This window comes from Dreissena polymorpha, chromosome 8, assembly GCF_020536995.1.
Source record: "Dreissena polymorpha isolate Duluth1 chromosome 8, UMN_Dpol_1.0, whole genome shotgun sequence".
Classification (NCBI taxonomy): domain Eukaryota; kingdom Metazoa; phylum Mollusca; class Bivalvia; order Myida; family Dreissenidae; genus Dreissena; species Dreissena polymorpha.
Genome location: NC_068362.1, coordinates 99,812,013 through 99,833,824, shown reverse-complemented (window position 1 = coordinate 99,833,824; position 21,812 = coordinate 99,812,013). Strand labels below are relative to the sequence as shown.

Sequence of the window (21,812 nt, the reverse complement as noted above, 5' to 3'; positions counted from 1 at the left end):
AAAGTAACTACCAGAATTGTGTATTGAATTCACGGTAATAAGATTTAAACATATTAAATTCAATATGTTTATATATTATGATTTGTTTTTTAAGCAGAATTGTTTTTTGATTTATATCTCTTTCTGCATAATAATGCTCAACATTTCAATATTGTTATGTTCAGATGATGCTTGAGTATATGAAACAAAGTAATATAGACTGTATGTGGCATCTGAAGTGAATTAAATGTACATGGTTATATTTATGTTGTCTTCACTTTAAACATGCTTGTATATGAGAGCCGTAGGCCATCGAAAATAATGAACCCCCCATCCAAGCATTTTGTGCTGGATGGAGGGGCATTATTGGAGAATGGCCGGAGGCCGAAATATTCAAGCACCCTCCCTCTTACGCCCACCCTGTTTTATTGAAAAAATTTTACTAGTCCTTGGAGTTTGTGTAACAATACTTACACAATATTAAGTTAAAATGAGGATTAACATCTGCTTTTTTCTTATAATGTAATATGCATATGTATATTTGTTTTTTTTTTCTAAGAAGCCAACATAAATTTCTTTAAAACTATGAGATTTGCACGTGGATCTCGAGCTTATATGTATGTTGGGTCACGTGGTGTAAGGTCATTTTTTGACCTTTAAAGTGCGACTATTTTGCGGGTCACTAGAGTGATATGCTTGTATATTTCGGCCTCCGGCCATTCTCCAATAATGCCCCTCCATCCAGCACAAAATGCTTGGATGGGGGGTTCATTTTAAGCATTTTATATGATCAATTTAAGGTGCATGCTAATCGCTCGCCAACATTTATCAGATACGTGTGAACACTTTTAGCATAAATTACACGCTTAAAGCGTAAACGTTGTTCATACACGGTTTTGATCGCGCGCGAGATTCAGAAAGGGAACAAGGGACAACATAACGGTAAATTAGCAGGCTTACCAGACTTGTATGATCCACTAAACTCCTATTGTTATAACAAAAACAAATGTGTTCATTTAAGCAGCGTCATGCGAAAATGCAGTCTGGTAATGAGCTTACGAGCTTATGAGATCCCGAAAAAGTGCCATGGTTGACCGGGTATATCCCATGGCCAGAATGCGCTTGCGAACAAGATGGCCTGGAGCTACGAAGGCCGTGTATGGCAAAATCCACATTTCTCTGTTAAGCGGCTTATTAATATGAGTCGCGTTCTGAGAAAACTGGGCAAAATGCATGTGCGTAAAGTGTCGTTCCAGATTAGCCTGTGCAGTCCACACAGGCTAATAAGGGACGAAACTTTCCGTCTCAACAAGATTTTCGGTAAGAAGGGAATTCGTTTAAACGAAAAATACCATAAAAGCGGAAAGTGTCGTCCCTTATTAGCCTGTGCTGACTGCACAGGCTAATTTGTGACGACACTTTACGCACATGCTTTATGCCCAGGTTTCTCAGAACACGACTCATACGTGCATGTGTAAAGGTCACAATCCAGTTAATGTCGACGAGCGTAACATGCACTTGTCTCAAACGATGCAGTTAGGGGGCATTAGCCGAGATATTTGGATATTTACTAACTTACGTCTCTATTGATGTCGTAAAAATGTCGGCCAGCATAACATGAGCATGTCCCGAATTACGCAGTTCTGCGGTATTAGCCGATATATTTTGATAATAACTAACCCATTTATGCCTGGTGGACTCTTCCATCCTTCTAAATTGGATCAATTTATTTCCAAAATTAGGGATGTTTAGTATATTTATTTATATATTTAGAATATTTCTTACAGTAATTCCTTTAAGCAAACAGCGCAAACCCTGATGAGACGCCGCATCATGCGGCGTCTCATCTTGGTCTACGCTGTTTGCCAAGGCCTTTTTTCTAGACGCTAGGCATAAATGGGTGAATTAATATCGTCACAATGATTATTTGCAATATCAAACATCCATGTAAGACTGCTATGTCGGATGATTTACATTCCAAAATGAAGATTGTATACACTAATGATCAAAGCAGTAGTGGAAATACTTGAACTACATTCGAGCCTGTTTTGTATAAACGATATGTTATGAGAATTAATTTTATATGACTAGCTGCAATACAGCATCCCATGAAAAAGCAATAGTTTATTGAACCGTTCATTTTCGGCAAATATCGCAAAGATTCCGAAATACAGTGGGTAAGCTATTAGTGACGTTTACGAAAATGGTGGCTTTGTTTGAAATGAACGCTTCATAAGTAGAATTATTTCACTGGTGTCTGCTGACCACCAACCCCGGTAAGTCTGCTCAAAAGTTCCATAATGGCTGACACAGATAGCGCAGAGCCGGCTGCCGGGGGATTAGCGGCGGAAGGCGCTGGTGATGTAATCTGACCCTTACTCCAGTTCCAAATTGGTCTACCACTCGGGTTAGGTGCGTCCATCGGAACACCTCCCCAGTTTTCATTTCCGGGACCCCATCCCGCACCGTTATTGGCTGTCGCCCACTGGGCTCGGCCGCCGTTATTATTCACTTGTGGTCCGGTGGGTTTCTTATTGCCGCCACCGGCGCTACTTGTTAGCGATCCCTGGCCCCATTGCTGCCAGTCGCTACTGCCTGAAGTAAACACGGAACTGCCTCCTGCCCTCATGTTTCCTCCACCAGCCGCGCCTGCCCCCCATGAACCCATCTGATTGCCTCTTCTGGCTCCGGATCCTCCCCAGCTGTTAGGTAAATTTCCGCTCGCCCCTGAGCCCCAACTGTTTCCGGAACCCTGGCGACCCCACCAGTTGGTCGGCGCCTGTGTCACGGAGCCCTGTAGCCACGGATCCATGGTAACGGCGACAGCACCAACCTCCTGGCCTTCGGCAGCGCCTCCCGGTGCTACTGAAAAACAGTAGTATCCATGGGACCGTAATCACAAACCGATTCTTAGAGTTAATTATAAAAAGGATATTCTTAAAACTGTATTGTACTAAAACTTATTTCTATATTTAGAATATTTCTTACAGAAATTCCTTTAAAGGGGCATTTTCACAGATTTTGACATGTTTTGAAGTTTGTCATTAAATGCTTTCTATTGACAAATGTAAACATTTGCTATAAAACGCTCCAGTAAAAAATCTAGAATACAATTAAAAGAAGAAAAAAGAGTAACCATCAACAGGGCTCGAACCACTGACCCCTGGAGTCCTGGCGTAAAAAGTCTCCGACTTAGACCCCTCGACCATTCTTCCGCATACAATGTCGGTTGTATTTTATACTATATATATACTACTAAAGTAGTTTCACAAAATCTAGCGACAACAACAGAACTCTCCAAATTATTCAATCGTTTCGCGTTGCAACGCTTTATAATTTTCAGGCTGTTATCGTCATAAGATGCATATAATGGCTATATAAGAGCATGGCAAATGTTCAGTATTACTGTTTCCTCACAAATATCATAATTAAATCGAAAATTTGCGAATCTGAAACAACTTTTTTTAAATTTGTCAATTTACCAAAACGTGAAAAGGCCCCTTTAAGCAAACAGCGCAGTCCCGGATGAGACGCCGCATCATGCGGCGTATCATCTGGGTCTACGCTGTTTGCCAATGCCTTTTTTTCTAGACGCTAGGCATTAATTGGTTAACCATTTTATTTGTATTATTCTTCGTAAAGAACAATATGTTAATAATATAAGCACCATTTTTAAAATGTATGTATGTAAACTCTGATGTATATATAGAGTCTTAGACTATTCTCTATTCTTAGGTCCAAGTATGGGTTGGTGAATGCAGGCCCTGATGATGGAATGACTAATACGGCGAAAGATCTTTGATTATGTTTCGACGACTTTTCAACAGCCTGTTGTATGATTGTAAATCATTCAGAATAGTTTCCATGCATTATGAGCTTTCTTCAAGCGGCGAAATCATATGACTTAACCCATTTATGCCTAGTGGACTCTCCCATCCTTCTAAATTGGATCAATTTATTTCCAAAATTAGGGATGTCTAATATATTTATTTCTGTATTTAGAATATTTCTTACAGAAATTCCTGTAAGCAAACAGCGCAGACCCTGATGAGACGCCGCATCATGCGGCGTCGCATCTGGGTCTACGCTGTTTGCCAAGGCCTTTTTTGTAGACGCTAGGCATTAATACGTTAAACGTTTTTATACGATTGTTGTAATAAAAATGTATTTCCGTTTCAATATTTTATTTATACAATTAAAGCCCACAACAGAAAGCAATGTAAACAGGTTCAGATTAATTGTGTTGTGTCACGCAAGATACATGTTCACAATTGAATCCACTATGAAGTTTATTTTCGAACATACTGTTTTTTCATTAATCGCAATAAACCTGTGGAAAACTGTATAATAGAATCTTAATATTCAACGGCTGCCTTTATTATTCCTGAAACAATCGATGTTTTCCGTTGTATGTTGGACTACTATAAATATCAGTAGATCCGAACAAACCGAGTGTTTCCACGTATACTTTTATGTATTTTTACGTTTTATTGCTTACGTAAGGAGTCGGAATGTGACAGTTTTTATACGTTATAAAATGTGTAAACGTGTCTTTTCTGACAAGCGTAACCCACGCTGACAAAGTGTATACTTAAACACATCAGATATTTAAGTTTTTTTGCAGCAGAATGTCTAAACAAAATATATATGCCAGCATATGCTAAAAACTTCCGGTACTTATTTTCGCGAAAGGGATAAAAAGAGAAATTAAACCAATTTGTCTAAGGACCGATGTTAATAAGTTTCAAGCCTTAAACACGTAGCTTTTGCCATGTCTACATCAAAGTCTCCCTTTGAAACTAAATAAGGAGTTCATATTGTTATTGACAATTTCACTCAGTTTCATACGTAATTAACCACTTCTAACTTATTATCTAGAAAAACACGTATTTCTATATAAAAAGTTTCATTTCGCTCTTTCACTTTGAGTTTCATTTTCCAATCATAAGCGTTGCTCATATTTAAGGGTCATTTCCTGAAAGTCAACAACATGTCATTCGTATGCCAGGTGCATGGGATAGTTATGTTAAAGAATGAAGAATGTTCATCAGAATAAACGATCATCGCTAGAAACCAAATGGTGTTCAAACAATGTAAATGGAATTTTTCAATATGCCTTAACGTGTTCATTTGAAAACAATACAAGTTCCAACTGAAAACAAAATAATTTTTTAAAAAGATACATAAGATAGTTAGGTTTACCCATTTATGCCTTGCGTCTAGAAAAAAGACCATGGCAAACAGCGAAGACCCAGATGAGACGCCGAATGATGCGGCGTCTCATCAGGGTCTGCACTGTTTGCTTAAAGGAATATCTGTAAGAGATATTCTTAATATAGAAATATATATACTAGACATCCCTAATTTTGGAAATAAATTTATCCAATTTTGAAGGATGGGAGAGTCCACTAGGCACAAATGGGTTAACTGAAATATCAAATAACGAACATTCATACATTTGGATATCCATACAAGCTACACAACAAAATAAGTTTACAAAGGGCATGGTAAGCACATGCTAGCTAAAAACAATAGAAAAAGAAAATATTGTTTCGCAAGTATGGCTACACTCGTACATTAGATAACATGGAAGAAAAATAGAAAATCGACTTTCGCATATATAGATAGCTTCACATGCAAGTAAGACAACATTCGAAAATTTTGTAGAAAATACTTATTCACACAAATGTCTATAATGCAATCTAGATTTAAAATTTGAAATAGAAAATATACTTTGAAACTGTTGCGTTTCATGATATCTCGAAAGCAACAGATGTCGAAAAAAAGAGACATTCATATATGCGGCTAAACATGCAAGTCAGAAAACAATATATATTGAGATAGAAAAAAAGATAGAGTACGTGCTGCTTAGCACTCTAGCTATCTTTAATGGAAGTTGAAGGAGATAAAAAAAACACCGTATTGTGTCGCTTCATATATGATATAGGAATCAATAGACAGTTTAAAATAAACGTATGTTTGCCAACAGTGGGTGCCCTATCAGTATAGATTAATTGGACCATTTAAATAAGTCTTCAAACAAAAGTAGGTCGATTTCAAGGTCGACATTAGGTCGTGTGATTCGAGTGTGCTGGATCGTTGAATTAAAGTATACAATATTTTTAGTAAGTAGTATTGATGTTAAGCGAACGGTCGATTAGGATTTACCATCATCATTCGACAAATTCGAATCAGTTTAAGTCAAAAAGTAGGTCAATGTTTAGAGTTAACCCATTTATGCCTAGCGTCTAGAAAAAAGGCCTTGGCAAAGAGTGTAGACCCAGATGAGACGCCGCATGATGCGGCGTATCATCAGGGTCTGCGCTGTTTGCTTAAAGGAATTTCTGTAACAAATATTATAAATATAGAAATAAATATACTAGACATCCCTAATTTTGGAAATAAAATTGATCCAATTTAAGAAAATGGGAGAGTCCACTCGGCATAAATGGGTTAAATTGTCAAAGCTTAGTGGCAACTTATTTTGTTGTTACGCGAAACCTTTCATTTTGGAAAAAAAAAACAATAATAACAAGGACCCTCTGGCTTTGTCTAAATCCAAACGTATGTCCATGAAAAGGTCAAAGTGAGATCACATCATGTGGGTGGGTTAATAGTATACAAAGACGTCATCCATGCAAGTCTCAAAATGCTGTAAAAAGGTTTCGATGTTAAACAAAACGCGCCATTTAGAGTAAACAAAAAATTTAAACTCAAAGTAGTCAGAGCCCTATAGAAGGTCAATATCAAGATTTGTAGAGTCGCCGTGGTGTAATGGATAGGGTGTCCGCCTATCGACGGGAGATTATGGTGTCGCGAACTGCGATTAATTATACCTTGGGTGTGGATGCTGAGGGAGAGAGAGAGAGAGAGAGAGAGAGAGAGAGGGAGAGAGAGAGAGAGAGAGAGAGAGAGAGAGAGAGAGAGAGAGAGAGAGAGATTGTTTTAGATTATATGTGCTCTGTTGTGAGAGAGTTGACATTTTCGGGCTGTTTTATGTTGTGAATGTTGATAAGTGCGAGTCTGTTTTGTGATTGAGGACAACATTGTAGTTGGAATTTAGACCTTAAAGAAGTAACACCGGAAACCTTTTACTGTGGAATTATAGTTGAATTAAGACCAGCAATATTAAAATAACTAAATATTAAGTGTACAAATAAAAACAGCTTATTTTGGGATAATATGAAACTTGTGTTAAAATAAAAATAAAATACTATCTAAAATATTAATAAATTGTTGTGTTATTAATGAACTCAATGTAGTGATAAAATTGTATACAGTCCGAACAGTAATTCTAATAGAACATTGGAAAAGCTCGCTTCATATGGGTTCGGTCCCCACATTGGGAGCGTTCTTTAGATCTCCCACAAAGACACCAAGTACTGGTTCTAGGCCCAGGAAACGGACTCTATAGCGTTTATATAAGCCTCAGACTTTCGATGCAATCGAACTAAAATAAATAGGTTTAAACTAAGATTTGTATGAATTTGGTTTATATGAGTATATCAATAGTAGTAAAAGAAAGCATCCGTGCAAGTATAACAGCCATGCAGTGGAAGAATTATTTATGTTCGACGAATTTTGGGCGTGTAATTTTGGGTTTACCTCGTTCGGTTCGAAAAAAAAACACCAACGAATTGACGAACCGACCTGCCTCTCTCTATATTCCTCTAAGCATCTGTAAATGCTGGTGGAATACAAATTTACCCGGGCATATGTCTGCATATGCTAGCAATATAGTGATATAGGTTAAAACAGAGACATCTTTAGAAAAATAACGATGGAATTTGAAATAACAAACAGCCCTAGTGGTAGTGGACAACAGATGTACGCTAAAACCCAAACACGTTACAATTGAAACAGTCGAGCACGTTGTTTCATGTGCTATTAATATAATAATAAATGTTCAAATGCAGAGAGGTAATTATCACATGTTGCAGCACACACCAGCAAGATACGAAAATAAATTGTCATAGACAGCCACGTGGATATGAGGCTTAATATGTAAGCTATTAAAGAATTTAAAAAAGTCATTCGCACTTGCAAACTAAATATCAGTATACATTTATTCTGAAATACAATGCATATATATCCGTACTTGTGCTAACGTATGTGCTTGTCAGCCATGACTATAACAAAGCTGTAGAAGACTGAAGCAATATCATATGTATACATGTTGTTATATGTTTAGATATGTTCGATTTATATAATATGCATGAGCTCAGAGGAGCAAGACTTTGTTGGCAACATTCGTGCATACATTACCGTCTGGGTCAACAGTTGCGCTAGCAACTAAAATGGGGAGAAAAAAACATTATTATTACAAGCAGTAGTAAACAAAACACAACTACCTTAAACCTTGAACATTCCTCTTTAAATGTGTGTACATATGTGTAAAATCGTGTCTTAAATGACCGCATATTCCGCACAAAATATTGTAATACCTCCATGGATTGATGGATCCAGACGTATGAAACCAGATCTGATGTTGGTGTAGTAGATAGTCAGGTTAACGACCACAGTGGCTCTGAAATAGAAGAAGCTCCTATGAGCAGCGTTATGCGAAAATAGGACTTCTGTCAATTGCGGCCACACTGTAAAAACTTGCAAAATGTGAGAGGAGATTTCATGTGCCAGCCTTAAATGAACAATTATATGCGTCGTGTTCTAAGAAAACTTGGCATAATGCATGTACGTAAAGTGTCGTCCCAGTATTAGCCTGTGCAGTTCGCAAAATTGGATTTTTGGTAGGAAGACACTTTATTTTAACGAAAAATGTCATTAAAGCGGAAAGTGTCGTCCCTTATTAGCATGTGCGCATTGAACAGGCTCATCTGGGACGCACATGCATTATGCCCAGTTTTCTCAGAACACGACACATATTAATCATGTAAAATTACGTATTAAAAAAAATCGTTAAATAAAAATTCTGCTCATGTTACCGCCTGCAAGGATTCTTGCTGTTGAGTGTTTACATACGTGTTAAATGTTACATATAAATGCAACAATTTTAACATGTTCAAACATGGTATATTCACGAACAAAAATTATAAAACAGTTAACGCATATGTGTAGTTATTGCATTCTTTTAATTAGATTATTTTATTATATTATTCATCATTATGACGCAAGCAACTTATTCTAAAATATCTTAAACCAATGAAAACAACAGACACTGCGTTAGGCAGATTTTCCTTCCATATTAACCCATTTATGCCTGGTGGACTCTCCCATCATTCTAATTTGATCAATTTATTTCCAAAATTAGGGATGTCTAGTATATTTATTTTTATATTTAGAATATATCTTACAGAAATTCCTTTAAGCAAACAGCGCAGACCCTGATGAGGCGTCGCATCATGCGGCGTATCATCTGGGTCTACGCTGTTTGCCGAGGCCTTTTTTCTAGACGCTAGGCATAAATGGGTTAAGTCCTAAAAACTCACAATGCTTCACATGTGTAATTGAAAACTGAAGTATTTATTCCCCTCATATTACAGGACAGATACTCTGGGATGTGTTTCAGGAGGTAAGTCCATCGGAAACTTGGAAGACTGTCTTCGATAGTTTTTTTTAAATATATTTATGCATGACACAACACTCCGAAACACGGCTATTCAAACGATTGTCTAAGGACATGCAATTTTGTTAAGCCTAAGCGTAACTTAGCACGTCATACTTGATTGAATCGCGATTTGAATGATGTACACAATTACAATTGCTCAATGGGTCATTGTCGACCTGCAATGGCCCACAAGTCACCCGGGGATGACTAGCATCGGCTTAAAGTCACCCCAGGGTGACATGAATCGGCTTCTTGTCGCCCCTTGTGACTTGTGGGCCATTTTAGGTCGACAATGACCCACTTAGGATTACAGTTACTATACAATATGTTTGACTATTTATAAATACTTGAAGAAAACCGAACTTTTTTTTAGCAATCTATGTCATTTGACAATGATACAGACACTTAAACAATGGTATCATTTAATAACAAATTGTTATTCAAAAGTATATCTAATGGAAACCGGAAACTTAAAATTTAACGCACAAGTAAATGTACAAATTAAAACATTTATTTTTAAATATTTGTATTGAAGAAACTTATTTTTACGTATAAGGCTTTATTAAAGAAAGAAATGCATTATAACCACATAAGGAATAGCTGTCAATTCTACAGAAATAGCTGCAGATTAAAATAGATACACACTTATGTAAGCTCTCCAGTTGAACTTTCGTGATTCATAAATCAAACTCAAACCTTTCATAAAATGTAGCCAACTATGTTCACGTTGTCTTAAAACAACAAAGCGTTTCTTAAAAATGTAGGCACACATCAAACGATTTGAAAACAAACTTGACATACCAAAAAAAATTTGTCACAAGAAAGTTAACGTTGTTTTAAATAATTAAAAACGCAAACAAAAACAGTCTTAAACATCGGCTATATCTGGTAAAATACTTACATTTCTTTAGAAGAAATCAAGTACAACATAATACGATGTATTTTCGTCATATATTAAGCAAGTATACAATAGCGAACAAAAAATGTCATAAAAATAAAAAACTTGTGTACTTCAGAAAAACTTATTATTATATGTATTGGGTGTCTATGAATCATCCTGAATAAAAACAAAACTCTACAAAAACACTACATGCTTATATTTTGTTAAAGGGTTGTATGTAAGAACAAAACACGTCGTTTGCAATAGACTCACTCCAGAATAGGCTAGATTTTACAAAGACCGACGAACTAGTATATGTGAGTACCAACTTAGAAGAGACATACATGTACAATTAATCTTGTTTCAAGATCAGATAACGGCGCAACCATTATGATTTGAATGCGACTTAAATAGGTGGATAAATCTTGGTGAGTGTCTTTGTACCTTCAGATTAGATGGGTTTGCATAAAGTTATAGAGATAATCATACCAAGAAATAACAACGGGCAATGACTCTAAAAATGGACAAGCGAGAGTTATGGTTCTTGTGAACCGAATATTCCCGCAATCACATCTACACACATATCAAGTTTCAGGTTGATTACTCAAATTGTTTTATATAAATGCTCCGGGCAATATCTAAGTACATAAAGAATATACTGACGTAACTCAAAAATTAGGGCAACCTGAATTGTGGTTCTTATGCATGTAAATTAAGATTTGGACAAGAAATCCAATCCCCGGATGTCGACGACGGACGGACATGCTCAAACCTATGGCGCACCAAAGGGGTCAAAATTTTAACTAAAAAATGCTGCTCGGGAAGTATCTAGATGCTGCTTGACCAACAAATTCCTGCCCGAGCAGCATTTTTTTCTGCTGCAGCAGAACAATCCTGCTCGACCAGCATTTGTTTTTAGATTAAGGCATCAGCCAATCAGAACGCATGTCTAACGGCTGTAAAAACTTTTGCGGAAATTACGACGATGACTGATAAGAATGGGTGCGCAAGTGTAGGTTCTCTGTTTCTATCGATTTACTTACTTAATGATTCTTAATTATTGCTTCCGACACAGGCCCCGATTGCCTGTGTTTGTGCCTGTCTGGTTACCATTGTTTACATTTCTCGTTCTCTCCGTACATGTATATCTGCTGTCCTAACTTTGACAATTATCCAACTTCGAAAAAAGGATGAGAATTTAATAATAATTGATTAAACACCGATTATGAGTTCGTTTCAGTTATTCTAAAGTTATTGTCAGGTCTATTTCGTTTCCGTAGAGGTTGCTTATGTCGTCCTTTGTAAGCTCAAATTTGATTGGCTGACGGGTTCAAGGGCCTGTACTAAAAATAAATGCTGGTCGAGCAGGATTTTTCTGCTGTAGCAGAAAAAAATGCTGCTCGGGCAGGAATTTTGCTGGTCGAGCAGCATTAAGATACTGCTCGAGCAGCAAATTCTTTTTCTGCTACATCAGAAGTTAAAGTTTCGACCCCTTTGGTGCGCCATACAAACCAGTATATATCCGACACAACTTCGAGCGATACGTTTATTACGTAATAAAATTAAAAAACACAAAAACGCTTGTGCCTAAACGTTGGCCGATAATCATCAAACAACTTAATAGAACAGTTGTTATATGAACAGCATATGTTAATAATATGTTAATTTCTTGAGACGAGCACTGAGAAGGAAACATTAAAAAGCACATATATGTACTGAATACATTCAATTATCGATATTAACCAAGACTAGACCTGCATAATGGTTCTCGTATCTGATCATAGCAGAGAACGGGCAAATGAATCATTCAGAGACTTAGTTGTAGATCAAGTAAATGAGGAAAACTACAACCTACTTATGGCGTATATGAGTAAAGCAATGATACGATGCATTTGATCATAATATAAATAAAACACCTGAATAATATTAACTGAATGAATACAACTTGCTGCTTACACGAATTGGACCTGCTCCGAGGTCAAGCTCTCAGGCCCGTACCAGAGAACCGACACGGAGTCCTTGTAAGAGTTGTTCTGGTGCGTGACGGTGTCGCCGCGGCCCAGGCAGTCCATCCGCTGAGCCATACCGTCCTCGCTGTAGAAGATGCCCGTGGGCCAGTCCTTGGAACCCTCCTCCGCCGCAATCAGCATGAAGCCCTTGAAAGGCGGGCCCCACAGCGTAACTATAGTAACAAAATGGTCAGACACCGGTTATTTAAGGCCCCTCAACGTATCTATGGAAACAGAACAATCAGATTACCGGTAACTAGTTCACAATATAGACTCTGGTAGGTAGGTTTTGCAATGTCTGTTGATGTTAATTTTTTTTATGGCGGGTAACTATATATATTAAAGTCCGATAACATAGCGACGGGAAAAGATATAAGTTGTTTATAAAAAAGAAACGAACAATCTGCATGTTTTTGAATTCAAACATAAAATAACATTGTTCAGACTATTGATTTTTAATCACAAAAGATTGTGTCATATATTGATTTTTTTTTATTCATACAGAAGATTTTTTCACTAACATATATGATTGCCACTAGACTCGATAAGTCATTTGCGGCTCTGGTATTACTTAACGGTATCACGGGTACTCTGAAGTATACTTAAATATACCCCGGGTACGGAAATAATACTTAAACGTACCCGGCCAATTTAGACTGTACCAGACTTGTATTCCCACTCATAATCCGATGTCGTAAAACGCGCTACGGAATACGTAACTAAATTTCCGTTGAACAAAACCTTCCTGAACTTTCTTTTTGAGTATGCGTTTCAATAATATCGAGGCCATTTTACAAAATATTGATATACATGTAATTTGAAAAAAGTGGCCAAAAACGAACAATAAGCGTTAGAATTCCCATGTACGTTTCCCATTTTCACCGCGACATTGACGGTATAACACGTTGTGGAATATACTTGCTTGTATTCAACACTGTGGAATATACCTGTCGCGTGCACGGACTACTTTTTAAATGACGTCATGCGATATGCGCTAAAATTAGGTCGATATTGTTTGGTTCATTGATCGAATTTTAAGGTCACCCATTAGAAGAAAATGTGCATATTTTGCAGAAAAATATATATATGACATATTCGCCAAAAGAAATGTTGAAATAAAATATAAAATTACACGATTTTTGTTTTGTTATTTTTTATTTATATTTACTTAGCCACTGAATGATTTTTCATAAGAAACAAAGTCGACAAAACTTAAGCTTTAAAATTATACGACCTTCAATCTTTAAATCTATTCATATGACATAATTTTGTCGCCATCCGTATAATGAATCAGCTGATTGATGGCGTCATAAAATGACATACTTATTGCGTCATTTTCCCCATTTTTTGACGATTTATTATACACGCGACTTATTTCACATGTTTTCTACATGTATTGTATGTCGACATATCTGAATTGTCAATTGATCACATTTTCCTTATTTCGTGTAATGTGCATTGTTTATAACCAAAGCATATACTTTTGACATTTAACTTAAATATTAAGAATGTACAACAAGCCATACACATATCGCACAGTTCATGAATAATCTGCTATGTTTGCTTTCCTATTTAATTCACGTTAGGCATAGAGCTGTGTAAAGTATAAGATGGTAAAAATAGCACCACACTGGAATTGGGAACGCCCCATTTTGTACACGGGTATTTTCTACTCATTTATCTGTTGTGTACTGGAATGTTTTCCATTCTTTGCGTATTTATATATTAAATTATTTTCTCGTACAATAAGGGCATTTACCATAGATAAATAAAACATTGTGCAAGTTTAAACATAATTATGTTTGTATGCAGAAATCTGCAAATGAAACCGAGTTTACCAACGGCTATTATTAGATAAACTGCTCCGGTTCATTTGAACAGAAGTAATGTAGAGTACATGACGTAGCGTGTGACGAAGAAGAAAGTTTATCGCGTTCATAAACTCATTTGAATAAAGTGATAGAGTGGCATAAGGGTCTTTCTTTAACTATGCTAAAATAATTATTAAAGACCCTAGATGCAAAATCGTCAATTATTGAGGAAATGGATTTTTAGATGGATTTTAAAGGATAATTAAAGGTAAGATACTAGTTGTTAAATGTTTTGATTTTTGTTTGTACTTTTGTCGTTCCCTGTTCTCGGGGAAATGATTTTAACATGGGCGCCATTGATGCATCGGATCACACACGGCATACCCATAACATTATATAAAAAACACGTTCTGCGCGTCCTTAAATTCGTCGTCCGAAGTCGGAAAAGGTATTGCCCTGTATATTTTGTCAAATAAAGTGTCAGTCGCTGCAATTGTCTGTTTACTCGTCAAAATTGTCAAGGTCTTCGATAGCTAAAGAAACTTCAGCGTACAGTTTATTTAGTATTGACAGACCTGTACAAAGTCGCGCCAGTCAAAAATCATAAAAAGCGACATTTAAAGTTATGGTAGCCAGAACTAGGTCGTCGATGGTTTACATGTATGTTGACATCGACAGCATTTTGTCAGGAGCAATCGCCGCCATATTGGATTTTGATCATTTTCTTTCGAAAATAAAATAAATTATAGTAAAGTAAAATCTTCTTTTCGCGGTCGTAATGTGTTAAAATTCGCATACTGCGTAAAATTGAATGTAGGCATATTGTGATATTTTTACTTGTTTTACAGTTTGTGTGTGAATTTTTTAAAGACTATTTTGCGTACCAGAACAAATACATGTATATCACTACGCATGGTTACATTTGTTAGATTTTAAGCGCTTTTATGACTGAATTAAAATTATTGTTAAGATTATTAGATCTATTTATGTTAAATGTCACGTTGAAAAAATCAAATGGGATAAATAGAATACTAGGATTAGCGTTGAATACAGAGAAGTTTATGTTGCTCGGCTCGAACACCGAAAGCGCTCGCCAAGGCTCGCGCTTCCGGCGTTCTAAGCCTCGCAACATAAACTTCTCTGTATTCAACGCTAACCTAGTATTCTCTATATATTTTTCGTACCCGGTGTACATTTAGTATACTTTAAAGTAACCGGTGTACATTTAAGTAGTACCAGAGCCGAATATGACCAATCGAGCGCCACTTAGTGTGACGTCATACATACAACTAAATTAAATCATGTAGAAATCAACAGCTTAAAGCAAATTCAAAAAGGACGACGCCAAACGGTCTGTCTTTTGTCAAGCTTAAATACTTATACATATATGCTGCCTAACACTGGTCACAAATACATTTTAAGAACGTATTTTTCTGTTATTGATAAAATAACCAGCACAACCCAGAAAACGTTTTTTTTTACCCTTAAATGTGTCATACAGGAAAACATTAAAGCTAGTATTTGGAAGTTTGAAAGATTAACGACTGCACGTGTTGAAACTAAAACAGGCTAACATTATTCATAAAGTACTTGTTTCATGCATATCATTAATATGACTCAAATGACATCCGTATTTAAAATATGCACATAGCAATGATCTGGCAAAGTGAACATTTGAAAAACTTTCACCTTTCTTCTTGAATTTCCAAATTGTTAAGTAACTTAAATGAATGCACGTAAGAACTGTTTTTAAAAGGTCGATTTATGTCAAAATATCAACTATTTGAGTTTCTCTGTAATTGGGGCTGTGGTTGCTTATAACAATTTATTATGAACAACGTAGAAAACAAAGAGAAAAATGCATCCAAATGTGTACTAGTGAAACTGACAGCGGCTATTATTTACCTGTATTATTGTCGTACGTGTTACGTTGTAGCTTTTTACAACAAACAAATCCATTAATCATAGTCAAGGAAACGCGACGAAAGGCCGTGGTTTTGCAAATATGCTGTACCTCTGAACTCATTTATGCCTAGTGGACTCTCCCATCCTTCTAAATTGGATGAATTTATTGCCAAAATTAGGGATGTCTAGTATATTTATTTCTATATTTATAATACATTTTGTATTTCTTACAAGAATTTCGTTAAGCAAACAGCGCAGACCATGATGAGGCGCCGCATCATGCGGCGTCGCATCTGGTTCTACGCTGTTTGCTAAGGCCTTTTTTTCAAGACGCTAGGTATAGATGGGCTAATAAAACTAATAGTACACGCTTCATTCGTCTGGACGTCCAAAACACTTCTAGTCCAACGCACGTGAGTCCATTCTTTCTATTGCACTTCGCCACAATAATATATTCTGGAATTATGTCGACTTCGTGATTTTATATAATTACTGCCTATTTATCATATAAAAACTTGGCTCAGTTTTTCTACCAGTTAGCCAAATAAACAACAGCATAACAACCTATAATTCAAAGTATAACTTTGTACGAGCAATCAGTTTGAAAAAAAGTTTGTATTCATAAAAATGTACAAACGAGCACTTTAAGGCTAGTTTAAATAAATTAAATTGTAATATCCAAACATGAACAGAACAGCCCCTCTAAATGAAAGCGGATGTATATAATGAAAAGAGTGAAGATTTAGAAAAAATAGAATTACACTCCAAAATTCTGTTAAAAACGTTTTGAAGAAAAAATCATTTTCAATAGACATAAATAGGACACAAAATGTAATCTAAGAAAACGCATCTAATCGATAGGAACGTATCGTTGTTGAACATATATCGTATTATTTCGCGTAATTTCGTATATGCTTCTGGATTAGATCCATAACACAATTTTATTTGTTCAAGGAGTTTCTTCAAGTCTGTATTCCATTCGCACCAACAGGTTTTAACGAAACAATATTAAATATATATGTTAAACGCAACGCAATAGATTCCAGTGAAAGTTACATCTGGTTCTTTCATAGAACGGATGCGATTTTGCAAAGGCATTGCCTTTGACTATCTTTGGCATTGTTGAATGCAGAAATAAATCACTTGAGATTAACCCATTTATGCCTAGTGGACTCTCCCATTCTACCAAAATTAGGGATGTTTAGTATACAGTCAAACCTGTCCCAGAGACCAACTTTTAATAGAGACCACCTGTCCATAAAGACCACAACGATTTCCTCCCAATCCTGTCAATTCCTATCAATCGACCCTGCGAATAAAGACCACCTGTGAACAAAGACCATAACGACCAAATCCCTTGAGTGGTCTTTATTGACAGGTTAGACTGTATGTTTTTCTATGTTTAGAATTTTTCTTACAGAAATTCCTTTTAGCAACCAGCGCAGACCCTGATGAGACGCCGCATCATGCAACATTTAGTTTTCACAGTACACAAATGCCCTTCATAATACGTCAGTAAAATGGTTTTACATCGGGAAACTGGGCTGATTGAATGTGCGTAAAGTTTCGTACCAGATTTGCCTGTTCAGTCTGCACAGGCTAGACTACATTTGTATTTTCCGTTTACAGGATATTTCATCTCAATGAAAACCAAGTTTATGCGGAAAGTGGCGCCGATTATTTCCCTGAGCGTATTGCACAAGCTAAAAAAACTGTACGCGCATGTAATAAGCTCAGTTTTCATAGAACGCGGCTAATATGATAAACGACATATGACAACGGTACAGGGAAGTGACCTATAATGACTCACCATGTAACAGAACTTGAACTTGGAGATATATTGAATAAAGCAAATGCAATAAAACTAACATCAAAGGCTATATATATATGCATCAAGCAGCTCATATATGTCAATCATATCGCTCGTGGAAGCATGCTAACAATGTAATTATAAATTAATGGCTCTGACCACGACTAGCCCTAACGGTAAAATGTCACTATGCAGTACAACAAAAGTAGCAATTGTTATATAAACGATATGTATGACGTGAGTTATTAAGGCTGTCATGATATATGAAGGAAACATGACGGCTGTTTCTTAATAAAGACAGGTAAATTATTATGCATACCGCCTGAATTGTGTTTATCTTAGATAAGGTATACACGCATATATGTTGTGTGAATCATTTAAGGTTCAACCATACATTTCGACAATTAATTTATTAGAATCAACCACGAAGAGAATAAATATACGATCTGGCAGGAGTTGTCATATCATTCCATATTTTATAAAACCAGTTCAAGAATATTGTTAATAAGCTTACTAACGAATTTCCTGGACGAGTTTAATAAAATATGGTATGAAATGACAACGAATTTCATATATCTTTTATGTCCCCCACCACTATAGTGGGGGACGTATTGTTTTTGCCCTGTCTGTTGGTTGGTTTGTGTATTTGTTTACCCCAACTTAAACATTTTGCCATTACTTTTGCAATATTGACGATATCAATTTCATATTTGGCATGCATGTGTATCTTATGGAGCTGCACATTTTGAGTGGTGAAAGGTCAAGGTCAAGGTCATCCTTCAAAGTCACACTGTAATATTTCTTAACTTAAAATCACCGGAAGCGAAGCTATTCATTATAAGTGAACTTTTTTATTTACTAAATTTGGATTCTAAAACAGAAACATTTAGATAAAATTTAACGCGCTACCGCTGAGCCATTTTTTCACACAAAGTTAGTGAAATAAACGCGTTTCTAAAGTGCCGCTTTAAAACGTTACACACGCTTAGCAATTGCATGTTTTTTTTATTAATCATTATTCATAGATAGAAATGTTGTAAGTAATAATGCGATCGTATAAATAGAATGCATACTTTTTCGGCACATATAATTTTATTACATCGTTTTTATATCGCCTGCCGTGTATGTTAAACAGGTTAATTAAATACACAAAAATGTTTGTTCTACACGGTTCAGCTTTGATTCGAAACGTCAGTTAGCATGTTAAATTCATATCCAGATACTCAGATAATAAAGAAATGCTGTGAATTTGCTTTAATCGATGACACGGGTTGCACTTTTTCAATAGCATCCGTGGTCGGTTTTTGCTTACCGCGAATAGGTCGATCAGGTCTGAAGACGTCAGCGGAGGTGGTTATGTTGTATAGACCCAAAGCCTGTGTAGGGAACACCCTTCGAGACGTGTGTGGGTGGAGATGTCGAGGGGTCATGTAGAAACACGCCTCCTTCGGGGCCCCATTTGGTCGACCTTGGGTCACAGCGCATGCGCACAAGAAAACACCAAGAACGCACAGAAATCCGTTCATTCTAGTGAAATACAAAATACCAAGGTATGTTTAAAGCACACTTATTAAATGAATCGTTATATAAATTCGACTTTTTAAATTCAATATAGATCCGTTAAAAAAAGGCTGCTTTTTCTGAAGAGTGACGTTGGATTTAAAAATTAAATGCTGTCATCTCTTCGGCAAAAATGCATGTAGAATTTTATCCTAAGAGCGAACGCACGACACCGCGTCAAAAAAAATCATTTCGCGACTCTTTTGTGGAAAACAAAACGGAAAATATACTACGTCGTTACGGCGTTTGATTGGCCCATGTGACGTTAACGTTAACGCAATTCTCGTCAACGTCAAGTTAGCTCTTAAGGCTGCACAAGGGTGTATCTACAATATAAATGTCCGTGTCAGTCTGTCATAAATACTTTTATTTACCCATTAACAAACGTAGTTTGGATTAGGAAAAGGGCACACATAATTGTTATTTACCATTTACATATCAGAATTTTGACGCCATAGGAAGGTAGTTGTGTCAACATTCTGATGTGTAATTGGGTATATCGAGGTCTTGACGGGTACTTGAAGTAAGGACCCATTGTGTTTGACGGCAAACTTTTGACCATTATTGGAGAGTATTACAGTCAGAATGAATATTGAACTCGTTTCCAAGCACATGTCCAGCTTCTTTTTTGTATTTATTTAGCTCACTTACAGTAAACAAAGAATAATGCAGACACAAACAACATTTTCTATGAAAAAAGCAAACATATAATTGACTAGCAAAAGGTCAGCCCGATTGTATTTTGATTAAAAATAGTATTTAGTGGAATATTTCGAATCCAATAATTTTATTTACGCGTGTTCTGCGTATTTATAACTTGCACTACAGCAGCACATACATTTCTTATAATTATTGAAATTTTTTAGGGGGCTAATATGGGACGCGTTAATTATCATTTTACGATAAAGCAGTTTTAAATATGACAATAAAAACTAGCTAAGTATAACAACACGCATAATGTCATGGTAAATATATACGAGCTTCGCTTTGGGAACCCCTGGATTTTCAACCTATGAACCTAAACTTATACACTAATTTTAAAATGGAAAAGAAAATGATACTTCTTTTCATAATATAATACTTAAACCAATAAAATAAAAGCCCACCAACTCTGGTAGGATTTTTTTGTAATGGAAGAGATTGTATGTGAGAGCAAGGAACGACAACTCTGTGTGGAGATTGCTGGATTTAGTGGACGGCACATGTTAATCTGGAACACACTTTACGCATATGTATTAGGCCCGGTTTTAAGAGGCTCATATATATGACTCTTCTAAATAAAACGTTAAGGCATTTACAGTTGTATGACAAACTATGAAGAAACTTTATTAAAATATAATCGATTCTAACTCCGCTAGTCAGTAGTTAAGTATCGATACTCGATTGAAGTTAGTTGCAATCGATTGATAAATGTTTTGAAAGATACATTCGGAAATTCAGCTGTTTTGTGGACTTTGGCTTCAGTCGATTTCCGCCTCCAGACATTACAGTTGCTAATTCTTTACCCTGCTTTCGCATCGGAAAAGAAAGTGTCGAAAGGAAAACGTCAAATCAAACGATCCTTTTAACAATTTACCTCTGTGACGCCCAGTCATATTACGAAACAAGTACATGCGTATATGCGCTATTAAGCTTATATTTTCTCTTAACATTTGAACATAAACCACGGTTTCTATTGTATGCCCGTATCTCCTCGCCGATGACAGACGTGAGAGCACGTAACGTCAGCTTGGTGTCAAACTGACAGACGTTATTAAACTCAAATGAATTCCAATTTGTTTGTTAGTGTCGTTTTTGCCGCGTTATTATAAGTATTTCAGCCGTATATCGGCGGTCGACTAACATTCACATTCCATTCTGGGAAAACCTCAATGCATGCTCATCCTGTCATACTTCAACAATAATTAACTCATTTATTCCTATTGGACTCTCCCATCCTTCTAAACTGGATCAATTTATTTCCAAAATTTGGTATGTCTAGTATATGTATTTCTATAATAAGTTTATTTCTTACAGAAATTCATTTAAGCAAACAGCGCATACCCTGATGAGACGCCGCATCATGCGGCGTCTCATCTGGGTCTACGCTGTTCGCCAATGCCTTTTTTTCTAGACGCTAGGCATAAATTGGTTATAATACACGAGAGCTAGCATTGGCAAATGTAATTTATTAATATTTGCATAAAGTAACACCATTCATGGATGGCGATCGGGCGGAAACAACGTACATGTCGCTCCTTAAATTAGCCAAGATTCAATATTTTGCAATCAGTTAAGGCGAATTTACAATAAT

At 36.3% G+C, this 21,812-nt stretch overlaps 1 protein-coding gene across 1 annotated transcript; it reads right to left on the bottom strand.

The window, feature by feature from the left end:
• Positions 1-754: 754 nt before the first annotated feature.
• On the bottom strand, positions 755-19,485 carry LOC127840763 (uncharacterized PE-PGRS family protein PE_PGRS54-like). Its single transcript, XM_052369178.1, has 4 exons — positions 19,272-19,485; positions 12,381-12,606; positions 8,424-8,506; positions 755-2,844 (listed from the first exon to the last, which is right to left on the bottom strand). The coding sequence occupies exons 1-4, from the start codon at positions 19,483-19,485 to the stop codon at positions 2,222-2,224; spliced, it is 1,146 nt and encodes a 381-aa protein (XP_052225138.1). The 3' UTR covers positions 755-2,221.
• Between the last annotated feature and the right edge of the window lie 2,327 nt (positions 19,486-21,812).